Here is a 25211-nt window from a genome sequence, read left to right as displayed (position 1 = left end):
ACAAAAAGACCAAAAAGCACTGTCCTCACGTTAAAATGACGAACAGGGAACAAATAACGGCGACGTTTCGACCTATGGGTCTTCCGGCTTCAGGCACGAAAAGACAAGTACACACAAAAAGAAGAAAGACGATAGAACAGAAAGAAAGTAGAGAGACAACCGACCAAGCAGTGTTGTAATCATCATCTTTTTTGTTCAACAGATAACGGCGACAATGTGATCTCCAAGGCTGAGTTCACCGCATACTTCACATCTGTGAGTCGTTTCATCCATCACAATGACAATCACACAGCACACATGCCATAACCCAACTAACACACACTCTGAAAATAAAAAAAGAAATTAAAGTAGTATAAGTCTTTTTTATCACGTTTGCTTAGATACATGAAAGCGGTGTAAACGTGCTAGTCTCTCTCGCTCTCAAAAATGAAATGAAATGAAATCGATTTCAACCTCACCAAACCTAAAGCAAGTACTTTAAGCAAGTAAACACACACACAAATCACAGCAAAGCAAGCAAGCAAGCACACAGAACGGAACAGAGCAATCAAAGCAAAGCATTCAATGAAGTTAAAGCAAATCGAAGTAAACAAGGAAGAAAAGAAGCAAGCGAGCAGAGCTTAACAAAGCAATCAAAGTTATCAAAACAAAGCAATCAAAGTTATCAAAACAAAGCAATCAAAGTAATTAAAACAAAACAATCAAAGTAATTAAAACAAAGCAATCAAAGTAATCAAAACAAAGCAATCAAAGTAATCAAAACAAAGCAATCAAAGTAATCAAAACAAAGCAATCAAAGTAATTAAAACAAAGCAATCAAAGTAATCAAAACAAAGCAATCAAAGTAATTAAAACAAAGCAATCAAAGTAATCAAAACAAAGCAATCAAAGTAATTAAAACAAAGCAATCAAAGTTATCAAAACAAAGCAATCAAAGTTATCAAAACAAAGCAATCAAAGTTATCAAAACAAAGCAATCAAAGTTATCAAAACAAAGCAATCAAAGTTATCAAAACAAAGCAATCAAAGTTATCAAAACAAAGCAATCAAAGTTATCAAAACAAAGCAATCAAAGTAATTAAAACAAAGCAATCAAAGTAATCAAAACAAAGCAATCAAAGTTATCAAAACAAAGCAATCAAAGTTATCAAAACAAAGCAATCAAAGTTATCAAAACAAAGCAATCAAAGTAATCAAAACAAAGCTAATCAATACAAGCAAAGAAAAGCAGAGCTTAGCTAATAGGAGCATAGCAAGCAATCAAGCAGAGCAATCAAAGTAATCAAAACAAAGCAATCAAAGCAATCAAAGAAAAGCAGAGCTTGGTTAATGGGAGCAAAGCTAGCAAGCAAGCAGAGCTAAACCAAAGAAAGCAATAGAAAGCAAAACCTAAGCAAGCATCAAACCGAGCGGAGCGAAGCAAGTCAGTAAGCAAGCAAGTAAGACAACAAGCAACAGAGCACGTGTACAAAAAGCAATTTTTTGTTGTTGTTTTGTTTTGAAATACGATTTATTTCCCGACAGTCAACTTCCTGTGAACACTATATATATAAAGACAAGTTTACAAATATACATTGGCACGTATTTACAATAAACATACATTAAACATACATTTATATGGATGAAGGTTTGCAATTTTAACAACACGTGAGTATCAACATACTATCAAAGTTAGGGTTCAGCCTACACAATATTTGTGTTGATTTCTTTCCTTCATTTGCAGATTTACATGAACTGCTAGTAACACACGATGTCCGGACATCAGTGGCAATGTCAGTGCGGTTCTGAAATAAGAATGGGATGAAATTCATGGACAGTCGTGTTTGTGTGTGTGTGTGTTTGTGTGTGTGTGTGTGTGTGTGTGTGTGTGTGTGTGTGTGTGTGTGTGTGTGTGTGTGTGTGTGCGTAGGTGCGAGCCTGTGTGAAACGTTGTACCTTCCTCACCATTTAGGTACAGTAAATACGCCATATTCTTTCAAATTTGTTCACGCACGCACGTACGTATACACACACACGCACACCCACAAACAAACATACGCTTTTAAGCCCCCGCCCCCACACACACACACGCACGCACGCACGCACACACACACACAAACACACACACACACACACACACACACACACACACACACACACATACATACACAAAATAAGAAAAATAGACGTATTGGATTTACACGCGACCTAAATGAACTCATTTTACAGAAATTGTCGCAGTGCCAGACAGACAGGCTACTATAACGTTGGGTAATAATGCATTCATATCCCTACTGCTCCATGGAACGTCCATTTTGTGTTTAGCAATACATTATTTTTCCATGTTAAGATACCAAGAGGGGCCTGTTTGTGATCAATCAGTGAGTTTGGTTTGCATTCCCTCTACCGTTTGAGAGAGGAGGGGCTTCGGCGACCGTTTGATGACATTTGTGGCAAACGAGCGATAGTCGCAAAATACAAAACGATTAAATCTGCCATTCTTGCTGTTAAGGTTGTTTACGGTAGGGGAAGGGCTCCTAATATGGACCGACTCCTAATATGGACCACCTCCTGTTCTGACAAACTAACGGCGCTCAAAACAATTTCATTCGCTGTATAACACATGTCAAAACAGTTGCAAAAACACAAATCTCAAAACTTGTCTTTTTTCTTTTTTTCACTTTTGGCAGCGTTCACTTTAAATTTGCCGCCTAAAACGGACTCGTTTCTGTCCACAGCCGAAGCTGTTATCACACAACAATTGCTGTATGTGATAGCAAAGACCGTATTTGTTACATTTTAGCAGTAATGCCCCGAATTTTTACTGCAAACAGAAATTAAAGCAAAATCTCAAAGTACGTGTGTGGTGCTTAATATGGACCACCTTCAACAAATCGAAGAAAATAAAAGCTAAAGGCTATTTTCATTCATTCATTAAGAAGCTTGCTGAAAATAAACTAAAACTAGCCCTCGAGATTTAAAAAAAAATCCTTGCATTGCGTCCTTGCCTCTATGCGTACTAAGTGACTGATCGCATAACTCAAATAATATAAATGTCGTACATATAGTAAACACAAAGTAGTGTTTAAAGTGTGTGCTACTATCAAGTTTCCAGTAAAGTTATATAGTATTCCACATACTGCTGATTACAAAAAGTGTTCACAAGTGGACAATTTCTGTTTGGAGTGTAAAAGCAGAAACATATGTCATTCTTTCTTCCCCCCCCCCTTCCGTCCCATAGCCGCCTTCTCATTCTCCCAATCTTGATAATTTTCTTTGTAATGTAGAACACATCCCAAACTTCGCTTAATGAAAAAGAGAGCTGGTGTGGCAAGACCACACACACACACACACACACACACACACACACACACACACACACACACACACACAAAAGTAAACACACGCAAACACATATATAAAACACACACACACACACACACACACACACACACATACGCACACACCCACACAAACAAATAAACACACGCACACACAAACATAAACACACGCACACATACGCATAGTCACACACACACATAAGCACACACACACACACACACATAATTATAAGCACACACACACATACACACACACACACACACACATAAACACACGCACACACACACACATGAACACACACTGGCACGCACATGAACACACACACACACACATGAACACACACACACACACACATGAACACACACACACGGTTAAGTTACGTACACAGTGACACACGCCACTACCGCCCATACCCACGTCTCGATTCCCAGTCAATAAGAAAACATTTTGCCAAAACTTGACTATATCTTTAAAAACAACAACATTTTGCGTGTATCCGTTCATTTCTCTAATAAAGTTTGAAAAACTTTCTCGAATAGCCTGTGACGAGTGCTCAAGGATAAACAATCCGTATTATTTAAGGTGTCAACCGAAAGTAGGCCTAGACGTTGCAGTTGGAATATACATATGAGCTAATTATAGACACAAGCGACCGTCTATTACAAAGAAAAACTGGGTCCTACACATTGACTGCACACAGTGTGAGTGTGTGCTGATCGTCTGTAAGCATTCGCGACACAAGATAGCAAGCAGACGATAACTGAATGCTACAAAGGTTAACTAGAATCGTACCGGCTGCCGCCATATTTACTGGTTGAGAGCTGTTCACCGTCCAGAAGGTAGGTCTATCGTTAGTATTTATACAGATAGTGATTCCTGTTACCTTTTGTACATTGTGTAATCGCACTGTAAAAGTAAGTATCCTTGTACATGTATGTGTTTGAAGTGGAGTAGTGTGAAGTCCTTGCAGTGTGTCAGATTTGAGAACACTGGGTAACATTGAAGTGAGGTGTTGCAAGTCAGTTCTGTCCGTCACCATTACGCCATGTGTAGTTAGGCTACGCCCCCCTCTCCCTAAACATACAGTGATTCTTGCTACCTTTTATACATTGTGGAATCCCACTGATAAAGTAAGTATCCTTTCACATGTATTTGGAGTGGAGTAGTGTGACGCCTTGCAGTTTGTCGAGATCAGAGCACACTGGGTAACACTGAAGCGTGGTGTTGCAAGGCGCGGTCAGAGTATACAGTCTGTGTACTCTACAGTCTCTGGCGCGGTTCTCTCCGCCAACAGTCTACGCCATGTGTAGTAAGGTTACGCACCCCCCCCCCCCCCCCCTTCTGAACACAAAATACATTGCACGTTATGACTCGATTTTTATATTTAGTCAAGTTTTGACTAAATATTTTAACATCGAGGGGGAATCGAAACGAGGGTGTGGTGTATGTGTGTGTGTCTGTGCGTGTGTGTGTGTGTGTGTAGAGCGATTCAGACTAAACTACTGGACCGATCTTTATGAAATTTGACATGAGAGTTCCTGGGTATGAAATCCCCGAACGTTTTTTTCATTTTTTTGATAAATGTCTTTGATGACGTCATATCCGGCTTTTCGTGAAAGTTGAGGCGGCACTATCACGCCCTCATTTTTCAACCAAATTGGTTGAAATTTTGGTCAAGTAATCTTCGACGAAGCCCGGACTTCGGTATTGCATTTCAGCTTGGTGGCTTAAAAATTAATTAATGACTTTGGTCATTAAAAATCGGAAAATTGTAAAAAAAAATAAAAATTTATAAAACGATCCAAATTTACGTTTATCTTATTCTCCATCATTTGCTGATTCCAAAAACATATAAATATGTTATATTCGGATTAAAAACAAGCTCTGAAAATTAAATATATAAAAATTATTATCAAAATTAAATTGTCCAAATCAATTTAAAAACACTTTCATCTTATTCCTTGTCGGTTCCTGATTCCAAAAACATAACATATGATATGTTTAGATTAAAAACACGCTCAGAAAGTTAAAACAAAGAGAGGTACAGAAAAGCGTGCTATCCTTCTTAGCGCAACTACTACCCCGCTCTTCTTGTCAATTTCACTGCCTTTGCCATGAGCGGTGGACTGACGATGCTACGAGTATACGGTCTTGCTGAAAAATGGCATTGCGTCCAGTTTCATTCTGTGAGTTCGACAGCTACTTGACTAAATATTGTATTTTCGCCTTACGCGACTTGTTATATTTAGTCAAGTTTTGACTAAATATTTTAACATCGAGGGGGAAACGAAACGAGGGTCGTGGTGTATGTGTGTCTGTGCGTGTGTGTGTGTGTGTGTGTGTGTGTGTGTGTAGAGCGATTCAGACTAAACTACTGGACCGATCTTTATGAAATTTGACATGAGAGTTCCTGGGTATGAAATCCCCGAACGTTTTTTTCATTTTTTTGATAAATGTCTTTGATGACGTCATATCCGGCTTTTCGTGAAAGTTGAGGCGGCACTGTCACGCCCTCATTTTTCAACCAAATTGGTTGAAAGTTTGGTCAAGTAATCTTCGACGAAGCCCGGACTTCGGTATTGCATTTCAGCTTGGTGGCTTAAAAATTAATTAATGACTTTGGTCATTAAAAATCTGAAAATTGTAAAAAAAAATAAAAAGTTATAAAACGATCTAAATTTACGTTTATCTTATTCTCCATCATTTACTGATTCCAAAAACATATAAATATGTTATATTCGGATTAAAAACAAGCTCTGAAAATTAAATATATAAAAATTATTATCAAAATTAAATTGTCGAAATCAATTCAAAAACACTTTCATCTTATTCCTTGTCGGTTCCTGATTCCAAAAACATATAGATATGATATGTTTGGATTAAAAACACGCTCAGAAAGTTAAAACAAAGAGAGGTACAGAAACGCGTGCTATCCTTCTTAGCGCAACTACTACCCCGCTCTTCTTGTCAATTTCACTGCCTTTGCCATGAGCGGTGGACTGACGATGCTACGAGTATACGGTCTTGCTGAAAAATGGCATTGCCTTCAGTTTCATTCTGTGAGTTCGACAGCTACTTGACTAAATATTGTATTTTCGCCTTACGCGACTTGTTTAAGTTGCTCCAGTTGCAACCCACTGCCACAGTTCAAATTGGTATATATATCGCAACACTGAGCTTTCTTGACTTTGGGACAATGACATTGAATATGACCCTGTTCTGTAGGCTACTACCCGTCATAAAAAAAACAAGTCGCGTAAGGCGAAAATAGACAAGAAGAGCGGGGTAGTAGTTGCGCTAAGAAGGATAGCACGCTTTTCTGTACCTCTCTTTGTTTTAACTTTCTGAGCGTGTTTTTAATCCAAACATATCATATCTATATGTTTTTGGAATCAGGAACCGACAAGGAATAAGATGAAAGTTTTTTTAAAATTGATTTCGACAATTTAATTGTGATAATAATTTTTATATATTTAATTTTCAGAGCTTGTTTTTAATTAAAATATAACATATTTATATGTTTTTGGAATCAGAAAATGATGGAGAATAAGATGAACGTAAATTTGGATCGTTTTATAAATTTTTATTTTTTTTTACAATTTTCAGATTTTTAATGACCAAAGTCATTAATTAATTTTTAAGCCACCAAGCTAAAATGCAATACCGAAGTCCGGGCTTCGTCGAAGATTACTTGACCAAAATTTCAACCAATTTGGTTGAAAAATGAGGGCGTGACAGTGCTGCCTCAACTTTCACGAAAAGCCGGATATGACGTCATCAAAGACATTTATCAAAAAATTGAAAAATATGTTCGGGGATTTCATACCCAGGAACTCTCATGTCAAATTTCATAAAGATCGGTCCAGTAGTTTAGTCTGAATCGCTCTACACACACACACACACACACACACACACACACACACACACACACACACACACACACACACACACACACACACACACACACACACAGACACACACGCACATACACCACGACCCTCGTCTCGATTCCCCCCTCTACGTTAAAACATTTAGTCAAAACTTGACTAAATGTAAAAACCTAGGCAGATACGTGTAAGTGCAGATCAGTCTTTGTGATGAAGCCGTCTTTTGTAAAACCAGTTAATTCATTCCCCTACCATATTCACCAAACAGATGGATTTTAAGTGAGGTAGTGTCTATACAGTGGAACCTACAACACAGACACCCCCGCAAATCAAACTAGCCAACCGTTACTCAAACGGGTCCAAACGCAAGTATCAATAAAACGTCATTTTAAGGGGATCCCAACGAACAGGAGAAGGAAATCCCCATCCGTTCGAAAAGATTTCTTAACTTGAGAAACACCTTTTGCTAGGAGTAGTGGTGGCTCGAAATTGAGTAAAAATAACGAAAATGCTTTAAATATAAAGCTAATATGGGACAGCTCCACCCTTAACCCTTGATCCGAACTCCAAACTAACCACATGGAAGGCCGACATCTTAGGCACTAGGTTATTGCGTTCGTCTTGCGCATATTCAGAATGATGCATATCAGCTTGTGACAATCTTTCTCTTCTGATGACGAAAGCCGTTTGCTTATGTCGGTGCTTCCTATTATCTCAGGCACCAGGAGACAGGTTCGGCGTCACTCTCAGTCACCGATGTTGTCTGCCTTTAGTACGATACTTTCCTTGTGTTTCTTTGGTCTGTGACTTCAAGATGGAAACTTAAACGAAAAGCATGCTTTTTTTCTGTACATCTACAGCCAGCAGACCCTCCATGGAATGCAACCCTCTTGCTGATCCAAAACGATGGCAACCGGCGGAAGTGACGCATCTCTGCCTTCCCTCTCTAGCAAGAGAGAGGCTCTGACATGCGCTCTTTGCCTCGAAGTCTTCCGCAATCCCAAACTACTGTCCTGCACGCATACGTTCTGCCAAAAGTGCCTGGAAGACCTGGTGACTCGTCATCCAGATGGAAGCTTCCCCTGTCCGTCATGCCGCAGAGACATCCAGGTCCCAGACGGAGGAGCCTCAGCCTTCCAGGCCAACTTCTACATCGAGCAGGAGGATCTGGAGAGAGCCAGGAGTGAGAGTCATTGCTTCGTGCATCCACAGAAAGAGTATGACCTGTTCTGCGTCAAGTGTGACGCGCTGATTTGCATGGACTGCAAGCTGACCAAGCACCTTCACCACGAGTCTCAGAGTCTGGACGAAGCAGTGGAAGTGGCTCAAGGTCAACTGACCGAGGCCAAAGAACGACTTGAAGACGTGGCGGCAGATCTCGAGAGGAACATCAAGGAGAGGAAGGCGGACCAGACAGAATTCAGAGAGAAGAAAGCTGTGGTGGAAAGGGAGATCCGACAGCGGCATGCCACCATTGTCGCCACGGCTGATTCCTACAGGGATGAAGCGTTGGCAGCGCTGGAGACAGTAGCATCAGACTCGGAGAGCACGCGAACAAAGGATCTCCAGACTGTGGAGAGCAGTCTTGACAAGGTACAGCGCCTTCAGCAGAGAATGACCCGCGCCGTGAGAGAGCAAGACAAGTGTGAGATGGTCAACGTGGCCAAAGAGATGAGATCAGGACAAGGGAGCACAGTATCGGTTGAAGAATTAACGGCCATCCCCCGACTGAAAACTAAACTCCGACCTGTTCACCAGTCCGATACATCCTTGGAGGAAAAAATGCGCGGCTGCTTGAAAGATTTTATTGGCGGAGCCAGACAGTTGGAACTTGAAATCTCAGAGCTAGAACTCACAGCTTCGCAAATGTTTCATTGTGGCGAGAATGAAGACACAAGGGTGTTCTGCCTTTGTCCCATGGATGACGACACTGTGTGGGTGTCGATTGACAGTTCGCCCAGAGACGTAAGTCCTACGTTGAAGAAGTACTCTGCTTCAGGCAGTCTGGTTAAGAGCGGCATTTCGACCGGCAGAGTCACAGTGAAACGGCGGTCCGACCAGAAACAAATTGTTCTGCCCCATAATGATACAAAGCCACAGTCTTTTGCAAAATCTCAACATGCCTCGGTTCATTATGGACTCTTCTTTCTAAATTCGAGCGTGAGTGAGTTTGTACTCACAACAATTTTGTGTGATGAACCTTTCTCCACAAAACGTACCCGTCTGTTTGCAGTCAACTGTGGACCCCATGACACGTTTGACGTGGACCACAGTCAGATGCTGTTCGCTGTGGTCACCACACAGCCGTCATCCTCTCAGCGTCAAGTTTGCTTGTTCAAAAAGGACCGCTACAACAAGCTTGACACCTACATGTCTCCCCTACAGCCCTTCCAGCCCGCTGATGTCTGCTTCTTCACCCTCGTCTCCAAACAGAAAGAGGTATGGTATCTTTAACTCAGCCTTCTGCCCCCTACCCTGATAGCAAGTTGGGTTAGGCTAGCATTATAAAAATTCAAAACTTGACTAAATGTAAAAAGTAGGGTTGTTAGGCTATTTTAAAAAATTTGAAGGATGGCGCACGATTTATTCGCAGAGGGTTTGTTGAGCCAATGTCCCATTGTCTGTGAAAACGAAGGTTTTGTGTGTGTGTGTGTGTGTGTGTGTGTGTGTGTGTGTGTGTGTGTGCATGTGTGTGTGTGTGTGTGTATGTGTGTGTATGTGTGTGTGTGTGTGTGTGTGTGTGTGTGTGTGTGTGTGTGTGTGTGTGTGTGTGTGTGTGTGTAAAAAAAAAGTGTTAGGGTTGGCAGAAAAACATAGAACATCGAATTGTGTACCCTAGTCGAACATGTTTTTTGGTTGACTTAACTCGTAGGAGTTTGCGTTCGTGTTATTATAGTCTTAAAGGATATACCGGTTATTTTGTTATACCACAAATAGGGAGAAGAATCAAAGTTAAAATCGTTCTTCCTTCCATTTTGCATTTAGTCATTCTTTGACTTCATGTTTGCTGAGGACTTGAGATCGAGAGTTAGCCGAGGGTTGATGTGTGTGTGTGTGTGTGTGTGTGTGTGTGTGTGTGTGTGTGTGTGTGTGTGTGTGTGTGTGTGTGTGTGTGTGTGTGTGTGTTCGTGTACAGCGATTCCAAAGTTTTCTTTCTCGTCTTTTCTTTTTGGAATGTTAGTTCGATGTTGTCATATCAGTCTGTTGAAAAGTTACGGCAGCACTGCACCGTCTGTAACTATTCACGTTTTAACTTGTTCATCAAAATTCCGCATGAAATTGCTATTGCAACAGCAGACACAAAAGTGGTGTCACTGTATTTGTCATTATTTACTGTATTGAAATATATATGTTGAGTTTAACTTGGAAATATGCTTAAAATAAAGAAAACCTATTTTATGGAAAAGGAGTTTCATAGTCAGCATGTTTAGCCGAGGCAAGTTTCATCTCCCTCTGTCTACGGATTTCTAAAGGAGGATTAAAACTGATCAAGTGACTTTGATCTTTTGGTCCAACATATTGCGTGAATGTTTTAATATTGCTTTCAGTGGCTTGGTTCTTGCAGCACGTTTCCCCGAGGCAGGTTTGATCTCTCTCGGTCGACGGGTTTCTTCCAACCAAAATATAGTCTCAATGAAGACTGATCCAGTGATTTTCGATCTTTTAAATTCGGGTCGACATATTCACTGAATGTTTTTACAACGCTTTCAGTCGCTTGTTTCCTTTTAACTCTTTCTCTTGCCTTTAAAGTATGCATCTGTGTATACAACATTTTTTTTAAGTGCATTTCAAGTTTTTATCACGTGGTTGCCTTGCTGCAGGTGCTGCTGATTGCTGACGAATGCAATGACGTCATTCACGTGGTGGACACTGATGACGACAAGCTGACGTTCCGGTGTTTCCTGGGTCCTGGTAACCCTCTACTGCTGCAGCCCACAGCTCTTCACACGGACACCAGGGGGCGCCTGTGGGTAGGGTGTAGGGGTGGGAGGATCATCACCTTTCAACCATCACAGTGAAGGCTGTCCTGTATTGATCCCAAAGTTGACTTCGCGAACACTTCGCGAAGTGTTCGTACCCGGTACCCAAATCTGTAGCTTCGCGAAGTGTTTGTACCCAAATCTGTAGCTTCGCGAAGTGTTTGTACCCAAATCTGTAGCTTCGCGAAGTGTTTGTACCCAAATCTGTAGCTTCGCGAAGTGTTTGTACCCAAATCTGTAGCTTCGCGAAGTGTTCGTACCCAAATCTGTAGCTTCGCGAAGTGTTTGTACCCAAATCTGTAGCTTCGCGAAGTGTTTGTACCCAAATCTGTAGCTTCGCGAAGTGTTTGTACCCAAATCTGTAGCTTCGCGAAGTGTTCGTACCCGGTACCCAAATCTGTAGCTTCGCGAAGTAACTTTGACTGACTTTTTCTCTTTGCATATTGTGCCTTGCAAAGATGCACATCCTCCCTCCTTGGGAAGAGTTATTCGATCCAAGATGGACGAAGAAATCAAATTCGACGCCAAAGAGATGGATCTGTTAATTGATCTTAGGTAGACCCACAGTTCAAAAATTAACTGGCACGTCATTTAATACGACCCCGCTTTATCATTTTAAATCACACTTGAATCACAGTAACCATGGGACTTTGGCGTAGACCACGTTGATCAGACCGAAATGGAAAAACAGTTTTGTGTTACAGTTTTCTTGCGCACTGAACTACAATCTTTGAAGTACAGTTAACGAGAACATTTGAATGCACATGCGCAATGCATTCTGCTAACAAGACTTTGTACGCTGCGATTTACTTTCCTTGGACTTCGGCTTCGGTCCGCTGCTACAAGGGCCATGAAAGGTGGACAGTTGTCAAAGTGATTTCCGCGAAGCACAGTTTGAGAAGTCGACTTTGCCCAACTAAGAACAAGCTTCACTCTATAGCTAACCATTGTCTGGCCCCCTTTTATAGATGACTTACGTTACAGGCAACCTAAGCTTGGTTTAGAACCAACAGAGCAAAGAACACTTTCTGTGTTTGTTGTATCATGGGACTGCGAATCGATGAGATGTTGATTACATCACCCTTGATTGGCTATGACTGTAAATAGCAAGCTTTCTTGCGACGGTGGTGCTTACAAGACATTTTTTTGGTCTTTTACCTTTTTTTGCGAGAAAGTTTCTGAAAATGCGTCAACCAGTGAGAACTGAGCTGACTATGAAGCTGAATGGTATGCGTGTCTTTCTTATTACACTTAACTTTTTGACGTCAGGTATTTGTATTGCCAGAATTTAATTTCTTCGGCAAAGATATCAAAATGGCAATGCAACTTTCAGCATCTTTTGGAAAGTTTTCGGCAGTCCTTGACGGCATCATTCTCTTACCGAAAAATAACTAGCCCTACACGTTTACAGAGAGAAAGAAGAAGAGGGGGGGAATATTTCTGAATAATGAATGTGCCTTCTCGAATATGACTGTAATGAAATGTGCATGCCTCTTGACTATGACTGTGAATAACATACACGGAATAAGATTCTGCAGGTGCGAAGAACTAGGACAAAATAACATAAATGATATGAAAAACACACACTCACACACACTAACAGGATAAAATAAAAACAATATAAATGTACTCACGCACAAGCACACGGACAGTTAATTACCGGTTTCTAGCGAAGTCTTCTTTATTTTTATTTTTGTTTGTTTGGGGGGGGGGGGGGAATGGGAGGGGGGTGGGGGTGGGGTTGAGGTGTACTTATTTGTTCTGGGGGAAACTTTTATTTTGGCTGAGTAGGCTTGTGTATTATGATTGATTGAATTGTATGTATGATTATGGTATTGGTGAACAGTACATGAAGGATATGTTTGTTTGCTTTTTGCGTGCCGTTTTAAAGACAGTTTATGTCTACGTTATCAGTCACTGTTCTTATGCAATTGATTCAACGTAATGCGTTTATGTGATTGTGTCAATAAGTAGGTAGGCTACTTGTGGTTTTCAATTACGTTATTCTGTTTGTTTGCTTGTTTACTGTTTGCTTTAAAGCTTTTTTTGAAAATCTTCATATTATTTTATGTTTTTTTTTAATTTGCTGTGTGTGTGTGTGTGTGTGTGTGAGTGTGTGTGTGTGTGTGTGTGTGTGTGTGTGTGTGAGTGTGTGTGTGTGTGTGTGTGTGAGTGTATGTGTGTGTGTGTGTGTGTGTGTGTGAGTGTATGTGTGTGTGTGTGTGTGTGTGTGTGTGTGTGTGTGTGTGTGTGTGGAGAGAGGGAGAAAGAGAGACAAAGCACAACGAGAAGAAAGAAAACACATGTATCCATCCAGAACAGGTTGTTGTGTTTTGCTATCTTGCGTATATCTTGTGTTATGTCATTTCTACTGATGAAGGAGTGGAACGCACGAGCAGTAGAAAACGAGAGGATTTTGCTCAGTTTATATTAAATTCATTCATTCTCTGAAGAAGGAAGTAGTGATAACAACTACAGAATACCACGTTTGAGGCACAGGCTCTAACAGATCGATCTAGACTTTTAAGAGTCAGCTTGTTTACACCTTTTTTGTTGTAATTCACAGTTTTATTGACATCAGGCTACTTCGCAAACTAGACGACGTTTCAGTCCCATATAACTACCCCTGTCAATTTCACTGTGCTGCGAAGACAATGAATTAATTACTTAAGTGACCGACCCAGGAATTATTTAGTCAACGCTATTTATTCTGAATATCTTTTCTCTCGCTGAACTGTGTATTCAGTCTGAGCTTGTATCTAAAAATAACATAAACTAACAAAGGCTAGCTATTGAAAACACACACGCTTGAAACGGGGTTGCAGTGCATCGATATTTGAGAAAAAAAATCATTTATGTTATTTTGGGTGGTGTTTACCTGTCATTTTAAATGGATGTACGCAAACTGATATATTTCCCCAACTAGTTAATGTTTGCAGCGTTGTATATGGCACTGTCAGTCGGACAGAAATGAACAGATGTGGACACAGATGTGTTGAAAACACTACAGACAGCTATGCGCGAACCGCCGTTAAGGGTGGAGATAACTAAGCTGTGACGTACGACAGTCGTAGTTTTCAATTGCTTTGTGCGTCTTTGTTTATTGACCAGTACTCTTGATTTTGGTACCGTTGTGGTCCTAAGACTCTGCACTTTCCTTTTATATAATCAGGCTCACTGTGTATAACTTGATCAAACTTGTGATAGTCGCTAATGAATGAAGAAAATAGTTTTTTTTCCGATTAAAGGTCCTTGTCTACATTTTTATACCGAAATCGCCATTTGACCATTAAAATGCAGAGTCTATTATCTTCAAATATCAACAATAGGGCCTACACCCCCTTTCGATCAGGAAAGACGAAGCCAGTGTAGCCGTTTGAAAATTCATTGAAGTATTCCAGCGTAGTACTCATAGTAGGATATCCTTATTTGGAAAATGCCAAGCGCAAAACTCCTCTCAAATCCCGTGCATTTCGTGTGTTTAAAAAAAAGCGTGGACAGCGCTCCAGTGTCTAACTGTTGCTGCACTTGTTTGGGCGTGGCTATAAGTACAGTGACATGAATTTGATTAGGCAAAGTCAGTATTTTTAGCAAAGCACAGTCATGTTCTCAGCAAACAGAAAACAAAATATTGGAAGCGTGAGTCACGCTACCCAAAAATAAAATCTTTTTTTACATATATTTTTTTTCTATAACTTTTTTCCCCATGGTTCATTCACCATCTGACATAACTTTTTAGAGAAATCTAACCATAAGATTATAGAAAAAATGAAAAAATGTAGACGACCACCTTTAAGGTACATGCTGTGACTAATTGTAAACTGGCAGTGAGGAGGGTATCACCGTAACAGTTGGTCAAAATATGTATGTAGCCGTGCACGCATATTTGATTTTGATTATCTGCTTGAGAAAGTAGATATCAGCAAAATCAGCCATTTGCATTTCATATTTTCCAAAATATCTACTAATTCCAGCAGAGTATCAAAACCAAACATACGTACACGGGTACAAAAGGATGGATACCAACTGTGATGCTCTACCAAAAGGTAGAAAGGTCTAAAAAGCTCAGGTATTGTCACACTTGTTACTTCAAATAATGGTGACATTCTTGATCTCCTCTAAACGGTCGAACAGGTTTGTTCGAGAGGACGTCCCGACTGAATCAATTCGATGTGTGTGTGTGTTTGTGTGTGTGTGTGTGTGTGTGTGTGTGTGTGTGTGTGTGTGTATGTGTGTGTGTTGTTTTTGGTTTTCTGGGGCAGGGTGTTTGTGTGTGTGTGTGTGTGTGTGTGTGTGTGTGTGTGTGTGTGTGTGTGTGTGTGTGTGTAGTTGTTGGAGTCAGGTAACATGACACACGTCAACAAGAGTAAGTATCGATGTTGGTATGTTGTGTATTTTGTTTGTCTACGTTCAAATACCAATAGGTCGAAGTTCGTGTCATTGTTTCGTTTTGTACAAAATAAAGCGTTCCTTAATTGTTTTGACATTCTGAATGTTTTAACGACGGCGGAGTTTGAGGTTTGTCTCCCTCTGTGCGTGTGTGTGTTTGTGTGTGTGTGTGTGTGTGTGTTAGTGAGTGTGTGTGTGTGTGTGTGCGTGTGTGTGTGTGTGTGTGTGTGTGTGCGTGTGTGTGTGTACGAATGTGTGTGTAAGTGTGTGTGCTTCGATAATCATTTGGTCGAAATTACTCGGAAATAAAACCGCTATTTATAATATACTGACTGGTAGCAACTGACAACAGACATGTCTCGGTAATTGTAATAATCAACAAGAAATTCCTAGGAGGTAGGAAAAACACCCCCGTCAAAGGGAAATAACCTTCTCAGTTGGTGGCAGTGACTGAGTGAGAATGGTTATTTCCCTTTGACCTGTATAAGTCCTTGTATAATTTTAATCCACCAATAACTCCCTAATCGTGTGTTTGACTGGTCCCAATTTTTGTAAGGACCGTCTCAGGAATGTATAGAACCTGATCACCAAATTTGGTGACGATCGGTCCGTTCATTCTTGAGATCTATATGCGAACACAAACACACAAACAAACACCCAAACACCCAAACAAACACATCGAGTGAAACCTATACACACCCCTATACCGGGGGTGTAATGACGGGCGCAGTGGCGTGGTGGTAAAACGTCGGCCTCCTAATCGGGAGGTCCTGAGTTCGGTCGCTGCCGCCTGGTGGGTAAAGAGTGGAGGTTTTTCCGATCTCCCAGGTCAACTTATGTGCAGACCTGCTAGTGACTTAACCCCCTTCATGTGTACACGCAAGCACAAGACCAAGTGCGCACGGAAAAGGTCCTGTAATCAATGTCAGAGTTCGGTTGGTTATAGAAACACGAAAACACCCAGCATGCCTCCCCCGAAATCGGCGTATGCTGCCTGAATGGCGGGGTAAAAACGATCATACACGTAAAAATCCACTCGTGCTAAAAACATGAGTAAACGTGGGAGTCTAAGCCAATGAACGAAGAAGCAGAAGAAGTAATAATCAATTAGTGTCTCTCTCCTTTTCTCTCTTTTTCTCTCTTTCTCTCCCTTTCGCAATTCCCCCCCCCCCCCCCCCCCCCCGTCTCTATCTCTTCCCCTCTCTCTTTCACGCACACACGCGTTTACCTCAACTAAGGAAGCTATCAAGCAACCAAATACCAACAAGCAAACAAGCTATAAATTTGACTTTTTATGTTCGCAATAATGTACCCCCCTCCTCCCGCTCCCCCTCCTGACCCCCCCCCCCACCCCCACCCTCCAAACCAGTTCTTCAAGCGTGGAATATTTGTGTACATACATACATTTGGATTCACCGGGTCTACTGTATGTTGGCAATAATGTAACCCCCCCCCCTCCTCCCGCTCCCCCTCCTACCACCCCCCCCCCACCCCCCAAACCAGTTCTACAAGCGTGCAATATATGTACATACATAAATTTGGATTCACCGGGCTTACTGATAACAGCTTGTTATTCCCCATTCCTTCAAAGATGTGAATTATTGCTTTTGCGAAAAATGTGATGAAATAAAATATGCAAGCACGACTGGTCTGTTTTTTCCACCTGTTTGCTGACTGTTAGCAAATCATCACTGACATGTCGACATATCTCTCTCTCTCTCTCTCTCTCTCTCTCTCTCTCTCTCTCTCTCTCTCTCTCTCTCTCTCTCTCTCTCTCTCTCTCTCTCTCTGCAAGAAATGCAACTTCAGTGAAAATGTTTAAGAGACAGTCACGTTCACACATCATTCGTGAATGAAATGTCTTGTTATTTTGCTAAACATTCTGTACTAGTGTTAACGGCTGATCTGAGCAACTTCATTCCCAAATGAAAGATATAACTGTGTCAATGTAATTCTGTAATTTTTGAGTTCTCATGTAATTGTGTTGCATTCCCTACAATGCATTTCTGTATTTTATATGATTCAATCTATTTTGTGTACGTGCGTCCGTCTTTACGTGTTGTATAAAGGACAGGTTGGAAGAATAGGCTTTGCCTAAAACCTTTATCCTTTTGTAATAAAGTTCTGAGTCTGAGTCTGAATCTCTCTCTCTCTCTCTCTCTCTCTCTCTCTCTCCATATTCTCTCTTTTCTCTCTATCTCTCTTTTCTCTCTCTATTTTCTCTCTCTCTTTCTCTCTCTCTTTCTCTCTCTCTTCTCTTCTCTCTCTCTCTCTCTGTCTCTCTCTCTCCAGTTACATAGACAAATGTATACACACGACGAACAATCACATAATTTTAGAAGACTTCGTGACAGATTGTATGCTTATTTTTGTCCATAAACAACAGTGTTTCGCAATATTAAAATTCGAAGTTTTGATAATGCATTTGCTAAAGAGAATGTGTGTACATATTCCTGTGATATCGTTATTTCCTTTCTTCTTCTTTTTTTACACGCGAATTTCTGTGTATATATTTGTGTCCATCTAACTAAATGTAAGGATGTTTGTTTGCACACTTGTAGAAGACACAGTGAAACATATCGATTTTCCAGTAGATTCTTTTTGTCCTCTTTTTTTCATTAGCAATACTTAGCCCACGAACCATAAATAATGTCAAGAAATAGAGACAGAAAAATCCTCCATCAACACACAAGTGCTCTGCAGATAAACATAAAACACCGAAAGTTCAATTACAAGCAAGTATAAGGCCATCATTTACAAGTAGACGATAACAATGATCAACGACGTATCGTATAATGTTGTTATATTTGCAGGCATTCAAAACGCAACTTTTTATGGCTATCATCGGATGCAATGATGCAACGCTTAATCTGATATATGCACGTGCATTGTAAATCTAGAACAGAAATGCACTCTTGTTACTTAGGCCCCCCCAAAAAATAGGTCTGTTTACGGTAACATAGGCCAAAAATATAGGGTCGGTATGTCGGTATTTTGTTTGTTTTTTCTCTCTCCAAAAAACCATATTTTTACGTTATTTTGCAAAAAAAACCAAGATTTATTTATTTATTTATTTTTTTTTTCAAAATGCCCAAAAAAAGTCTAGGGTCGCGCGAAAAAAATAGGGTCGGTCGGGTTACCGTAAACAGACCTATTTTTTTTTTGGCCTTATCATATAAGAGAACCAAGACTTTTACACCTGAAACAATTTTGGATGAAATATGATCCAATAAAAGAGAGACACGACTCGTCATTGATAATGATTCCAATAAATGTGTGTGGGCAGTAACAAGTGGTTTTTTTTTTCTTAATTGTGATGATGAGATAAATATTTTGCATAAATAGGGAAGCTGTGATCCAATGTTTATCCACTCGCAACACCAGTTCAGCCATTCGGTGAAAGCAGAAACCTAGACTCCAGTCAAGATGAAATTCCTTATCGTCTGCACACTTCTGGCCTTTGCAGCATTTGGTGAGTCTGTCTTCTCTTTCATTACACCCCCGGTATAGGGGTGTGTGTAGGTTTCGGTCGATGTGTTTGTTTGTTTGTTTGTTTGTTTGTTTGTTTGTTTGTTTGTTTGTGTGTTTGTGTTCGCATATAGATCTCAAGAATGAACGGACCGATCGTCACCAAACTTGGTGAACAGGTTCTATACATTCCTGAGACGGTCCTTACAAAAATTGGGACCAGTCAAACACACGGTTAGGGAGTTATTGGTGGATTAAAATTATACAAGGACTTATAGAGGGACATCTTAATGGTCAAAGGGAAATAACCATTCTCACTCAGTCACTGCCACCAACTGAGAAGGTTATTTCCCTTTGACGGGGGTGTTTTTCCTACCTCGGAGGAATTTCTTGTTTTTATTTGTTTTAAATGTATAGTAGATAAGAACCTATTTTGGAGAAGGTTTCTGGCGAAATTAACAGGAAGAAATCTAAGAGACCTTTGTCACACCTGCAAAGGGCAACTCAAAAATGCTCCGAAACTATGCTAACACCGGTACGGTTGGCCTAGTGGTAAGGCGTCCGCCACGTGATCGGGAGGTCGTGGGTTCGAACCCCGGCCGGGTCATACCTAAGACTTTAAAATTGGCAATCTAGTGGCTGCTCCGCCTGGCGTCTGGCAGTATGGGGTTAGTGCTAGGACTGGTTGGTCCGGTGTCAGAATAATGTGACTGGGTGAGACATGAAGCCTGTGCTGCGACTTCTGTCTTGTGTGTGGCGCACGTTAAATGTCAAAGCAGCACCGCCCTGATATGGCCCTTCGTGGTCGGCTGGGCGTTAAGCAAACAAACAAACAAACAAACAAACTATGCTAACTGATGAAATCAACCTAAACAGGGGAATTGGTTGATGATAGACGGGCGCTGTGGCGGGGTGGTAAGACGTCGGCCTCTTAATCGGAAGGTCGAGGGTTCGAATCCCGGCCGCGGCCGCCTGGTGGGTTAAGTGTGGAGATTTTTCCGATCTCCCAGGTCAACTTATGTGCAGACCTGCTAGTGGCTTATCCCCCTTCGTGTGTACACGCAAGCACAAGACCAAGTGCGCACGGAAAAGATCCAGTAATCCATGTCAGAGTTCGGTGGGTTATAGAAACACAAAAATACCCAGCATGCTTCCTCCGAAAGCTGCGTATGGCTGCCTAAATGGCGGGGTAAAAACGGTCTTACACGTAAAATTCCACTCGTGCAAAAACACGAGTGTACGTGGGAGTTTCAGCCCACGAACGCAGAAGAAGAAGAAGACGGTTGATGATAATATCGTTCTACGCCCTCACGGTGAAACCATCATGGGCATGTTCCCGGGTGTTACCCCGACTTTAGATGAGACACATAGGATTAAGCGTGACTTTAGATGAGACACATAGGATTAAGCGTGACTTTAGATGAGACACATAGGATTAAGCGTGACTTTAGATGAGACACATAGGATTAAGCGTGACTTTAGATGAGACACATAGGATTAAGCGTGACTTTAGATGAGACACATAGGATTAAGCGTGACTTTAGATGAGACACATAGGATTAAGCGTGACTTTAGATGAGACACATAGGATTAAGCGTGTTTAGGTGTAATCAGCCACCTGCACTTACGGCAGAATGATCGAGGCCTTTTACGTGCCACTGTGGTGACACGGGGGTGGAACATGGATGCTGTCTTTGAGGGGAATGGTTGCTGCAGGCAATTTTGTCTGAGTCCCGATTCTGTTCATCGACTTATATTGGTTGATTGACTGGTTGATTGACTGGTTGATTGACTGACTGGTTGATTGACTGGTTGATTGACTGGTTGATTGACTGACTGGTTGATTGACTGGTTGATTGACTGACTGGTTGATTGACTGGTTGATTGACTGGTTGATTCATTAATTCACTGATTGACTCATTCACTCTGACATGCACTGATTTAATGTACTCTTTTCACGTGCAGGCTGCACAGAGGCCGAGGAGTGTCAGTCTGTCAGGCCGTGCACCATGCAGTACCAACCTGTCTGTGGATCTGACGGCGTCACCTATGGCAACCAGTGCACGTTCGACGCTCATAAACTGGACTGCAAGTGAGTAAAGCCACTTGTATCCCATCTATCACACAACAGAAAATTGTATTCAAAGCATATATTTATATAATTATAGTCCTTCCCTCCACGAGAGCACATAACAAGCATCAGCATTCTGATTGTGTCCCGAGTCGAACGGGATTTTGCAGATTTGTGACAATTTATTCGTCACAGTGGCATTTTAAGAAATCAATTTTAAAAGAATTCCCGCTCTGTACACAAAGCAGTCGGGATATAGATTGGAGTGCATACCTCACTCTGTTGTTTGACTGTCTCTAGACGAGAGTAGAGTGCATACCTCACTCTGTTGTCTGACTGTCTCTAGACGAGAGTAGAGTGCATACCTCACTCTGTTGTCTGACTGTCTCTAGACGAGAGTAGAGTGCATACCTCACTCTGTTGTCTGACTGTCTCTAGACGAGAGTAGAGTGCATACCTCACTCTGTTGTCTGACTGTCTCTAGACGAGAGTAGAGTGCATACCTCACTCTGTTGTCTGACTGTCTCTAGACGAGAGTAGAGTGCATACCTCACTCTGTCGTCTGACTGTCTCTAGACGAGAGTAGAGTGCATACCTCACTCTGTTGTCTGACTGTCTCTAGACGAGAGTAGAGTGCATACCTCACTCTGTTGTCTGACTGTCTCTAGACGAGAGTAGAGTGCATACCTCACTCTGTTGTCTGACTGTCTCTAGACGAGAGTAGAGTGCATACCTCACTCTGTTGTCTGACTGTCTCTAAACGTGATTAGAGTGCATACCTCACTCTGTTGTCTGACTGTCTCAAAACGTGATTAGAGTGCATACCACACTCTGTTGTGTCTCTAAACGTGATTGGAGTGCATACCTCACTCTGTTGTCTGACTGTCTCTAAACGTGAGTAAAGTGCATACCTCACTCTGTTGTGTCTCTAAACGTGATTGGATAGCATACCTCACTCTGTTGTCTGGCTGTCTCTGTCTCTGAACGTGATTCGAGTGCATACACTCACTCTGTCAGGGGTGGGACTCTCTTGTGATGAAAAACGAGGAAATCCATTTTTTCTAGGGGGGTTGGGGGGCATGCTCACCCACATTTTTTTAAATGGTACATTAAAATCTGTGCAATTTGGTGCATTCTGAGACTAAAATTCAACTCGTTTGGATAAGGTAACAAAACTTAACGTGTTTGGATAGCATGTCTCACTCTGTTGTTTGTCTGTCTCTTAACGTGTTTGGATAGCATGTCTCACTCTGTTGGTTGTCTGTCTCTTAACGTGTTTGGATAGCATGTCTCACTCTGTTGTTTGTCTGTCTCTTAACGTGTTTGGATAGCATGTCTCACTCTGTTGTTTGTCTGTCTCTTAACGTGTTTGGATAGCATGTCTCACTCTGTTGTTTGACCGTCTCTTAACGTGTTTGGATAGCATGTCTCACTCTGTTGTTTGACCGTCTCTTAACGTGTTTGGATAGCATGTCTCACTCTGTTGGTTGTCTGTCTCTTAACGTGTTTGGATAGCATGTCTCACTCTGTTGTTTGACTGTCTCTTAACGTGTTTGGATAGCATGTCTCACTCTGTTGTTTGACTGTCTCTTAACGTGTTTGGATAGCATGTCTCACTATGTTGTTTGTCTGTCTCTTAACGTGTTTGGATAGCATGTCTCACTCTGTTGTTTGTCTGTCTCTTAACGTGTTTGGATAGCATGTCTCACTCTGTTGTTTGACTCTTAACGTGTTTGGATAGCATGTCTCACTCTGTTGTTTGACTGTCTCTTAACGTGTTTGGATAGCATGTCTCACTCTGTTGTTTGTCTGTCTCTTAACGTGTTTGGATAGCATGTCTCACTCTGTTGTTTGACTGTCTCTTAACGTGTTTGGATAGCATGTCTCACTCTGTTGTTTGTCTGTCTCTTAACGTGTTTGGATAGCATGTCTCACTCTGTTGTTTGTCTGTCTCTTAACGTGTTTGGATAGCATGTCTCACTCTGTTGTTTGTCTGTCTCTTAACGTGTTTGGATAGCATGTCTCACTCTGTTGTTTGTCTGTCTCTTAACGTGTTTGGATAGCATGTCTCACTCTGTTGTTTGACCGTCTCTTAACGTGTTTGGATAGCATGTCTCACTCTGTTGTTTGTCTGTCTCTTAACGTGTTTGGATAGCATGTCTCACTCTGTTGTTTGTCTGTCTCTTAACGTGTTTGGATAGCATGTCTCACTCTGTTGTTTATCTGTCTCTTAACGTGTTTGGATAGCATGTCTCACTCTGTTGTTTGTCTGTCTCTTAACGTGTTTGGATAGCATGTCTCACTCTGTTGTTTGTCTGTCTCTTAACGTGTTTGGATAGCATGTCTCACTCTGTTGTTTGACTGTCACTTAACATGTTTGGATAGCATGTCTCACTCTGTTGTTTGACTGTCACTTAACATGTTTGGATAGCATGTCTCACTCTGTTGTTTGTCTGTCTCTTAACGTGTTTGGATAGCATGTCTCACTCTGTTGTTTGTCTGTCTCTTAACGTGTTTGGATAGCATGTCTCACTCTGTTGTTTGACTGTCTCTTAACGTGTTTGGATAGCATGTCTCACTCTGTTGGTTGTCTGTCTCTTAACGTGTTTGGATAGCATGTCTCACTCTGTTGTTTGTCTGTCACTTAACGTGTTTGGATAGCATGTCTCACTCTGTTGTTTAACTCTCTCTTAACGTGTTTGGATAGCATGTCTCACTCTGTTGTTTGTCTGTCGCTTAACGTGTTTGGATAGCATGTCTCACTCTGTTGTTTAACTGTCTCTTAACGTGTTTGGATAGCATGTCTCACTCTGTTGTTTGTCTGTCTCTTAACGTGTTTGGATAGCATGTCTCACTCTGTTGTTTGTCTGTCTCTTAACGTGTTTGGATAGCATGTCTCACTCTGTTGTTTATCTGTCTCTTAACGTGTTTGGATAGCATGTCTCACTCTGTTGGTTGTCTGTCTCTTAACGTGTTTGGATAGCATGTCTCACTCTGTTGTTTGTCTGTCTCTTAACGTGTTTGGATAGCATGTCTCACCCTGTTGTTTGTCTGTCTCTTAACGTGTTTGGATAGCATGTCTCACTCTGTTGGTTGTCTCTTAACGTGTTTGGATAGCATGTCTCACTCTGTTGTTTGTCTGTCGCTTAACGTGTTTGGATAGCATGTCTCACTCTGTTGTTTGTCTGTCGCTTAACGTGTTTGGATAGCATGTCTCACTCTGTTGTTTGACTGTCACTTAACGTGTTTGGATAGCATGTCTCACTCTGTTGTTTGACTGTCACTTAACATGTTTGGATAGCATGTCTCACTCTGTTGTTTATCTGTCTCTTAACGTGTTTGGATAGCATGTCTCACTCTGTTAGTTGTCTGTCTCTTAACGTGTTTGGATAGCATGTCTCACTCTGTTGTTTGACTGTCTCTTAACGTGTTTGGATAGCATGTCTCACTCTGTTGTTTATCTGTCTCTTAACGTGTTTGGATAGCATGTCTCACTCTGTTGGTTGTCTGTCTCTTAACGTGTTTGGATAGCATGTCTCACTCTGTTGGTTGTCTGTCTCTTAACGTGTTTGGATAGCATGTCTCACTCTGTTGTTTATCTGTCTCTTAACGTGTTTGGATAGCATGTCTCACTCTGTTGTTTGACTGTCTCTTAACGTGTTTGGATAGCATGTCTCACTCTGTTGGTTGTCTGTCTCTTAACGTGTTTGGATAGCATGTCTCACTCTGTTGTGCCTATCGACGTGGTTCGAGTGCATACTTCACTCTGATGGGTGACTCTCACAAAGCTTGATTCGAATCTCTGCCACACTATATCGTTACATAGACAACAAAGAGGCTTGTTTCTATTGTGACAGCCCCAGCCTTACCGTGGCCAACCCAGGACAGTGTTGATGGTAGATGGACAGTGACCAGCTGCCGGACATGACCTGACCTTGAGACAGCCTGTGTGTCACGTTGTGCACTTTTGTTTTTATGTCAGCTGGCTGATTTCTCAATAAATAGCATGCTATGACAATAGTGTTGTTTGTGAGTACTGGGACGGGTGGGAGGATATGTGGGTTGTGTTGTGGTGGTGGTGGTGGTGCGTGTGTG

General features: G+C 41.4%; 1 protein-coding gene across 2 annotated transcripts; it reads left to right on the top strand.

Moving 5' to 3' along the window:
• Positions 1 to 3969: 3969 nt before the first annotated feature.
• Positions 3970 to 25134, top strand: LOC138976690 (tripartite motif-containing protein 59-like). Of its 2 annotated transcripts, XR_011459118.1 has the most exons (4): positions 4142 to 4160; positions 18923 to 19049; positions 21011 to 21137; positions 24974 to 25134. XR_011459118.1 is itself a non-coding variant. In XM_070349564.1 (3 exons), exons 2-3 carry the CDS (start codon positions 8115 to 8117, stop codon positions 11225 to 11227), a joined length of 1731 nt encoding a protein of 576 aa, XP_070205665.1. In that variant the 5' UTR covers positions 3970 to 4160; positions 8069 to 8114; the 3' UTR covers positions 11228 to 11573. The 2 variants fall into 2 exon arrangements, 1 of the variants encoding a protein (XP_070205665.1); XM_070349564.1 differs by lacking the exons at positions 18923 to 19049; positions 21011 to 21137; positions 24974 to 25134 and adding exons at positions 8069 to 9647; positions 11030 to 11573 and having other exon boundaries at positions 3970 to 4160.
• Positions 25135 to 25211: the final 77 nt, after the last annotated feature.

This window comes from Littorina saxatilis, linkage group LG9 (assembly GCF_037325665.1).
Source record: "Littorina saxatilis isolate snail1 linkage group LG9, US_GU_Lsax_2.0, whole genome shotgun sequence".
In the NCBI taxonomy this organism is placed as follows: domain Eukaryota; kingdom Metazoa; phylum Mollusca; class Gastropoda; order Littorinimorpha; family Littorinidae; genus Littorina; species Littorina saxatilis.
Note: the sequence above shows the minus strand (reverse complement) of the source record. Positions and strands in the feature narration are given on the sequence as shown.

Coding starts and splice junctions, on each gene's coding strand:
- LOC138976690 (XM_070349564.1), top strand. CDS start 8,115: ATGGCAACCGGCGGAAGTGACGCATCTCTGCCTTCCCTCTCTAGCAAG. Junction 9,648..11,029: donor TCGTCTCCAAACAGAAAGAG/GTATGGTATCTT, acceptor GCCTTGCTGCAG/GTGCTGCTGATTGCTGACGA.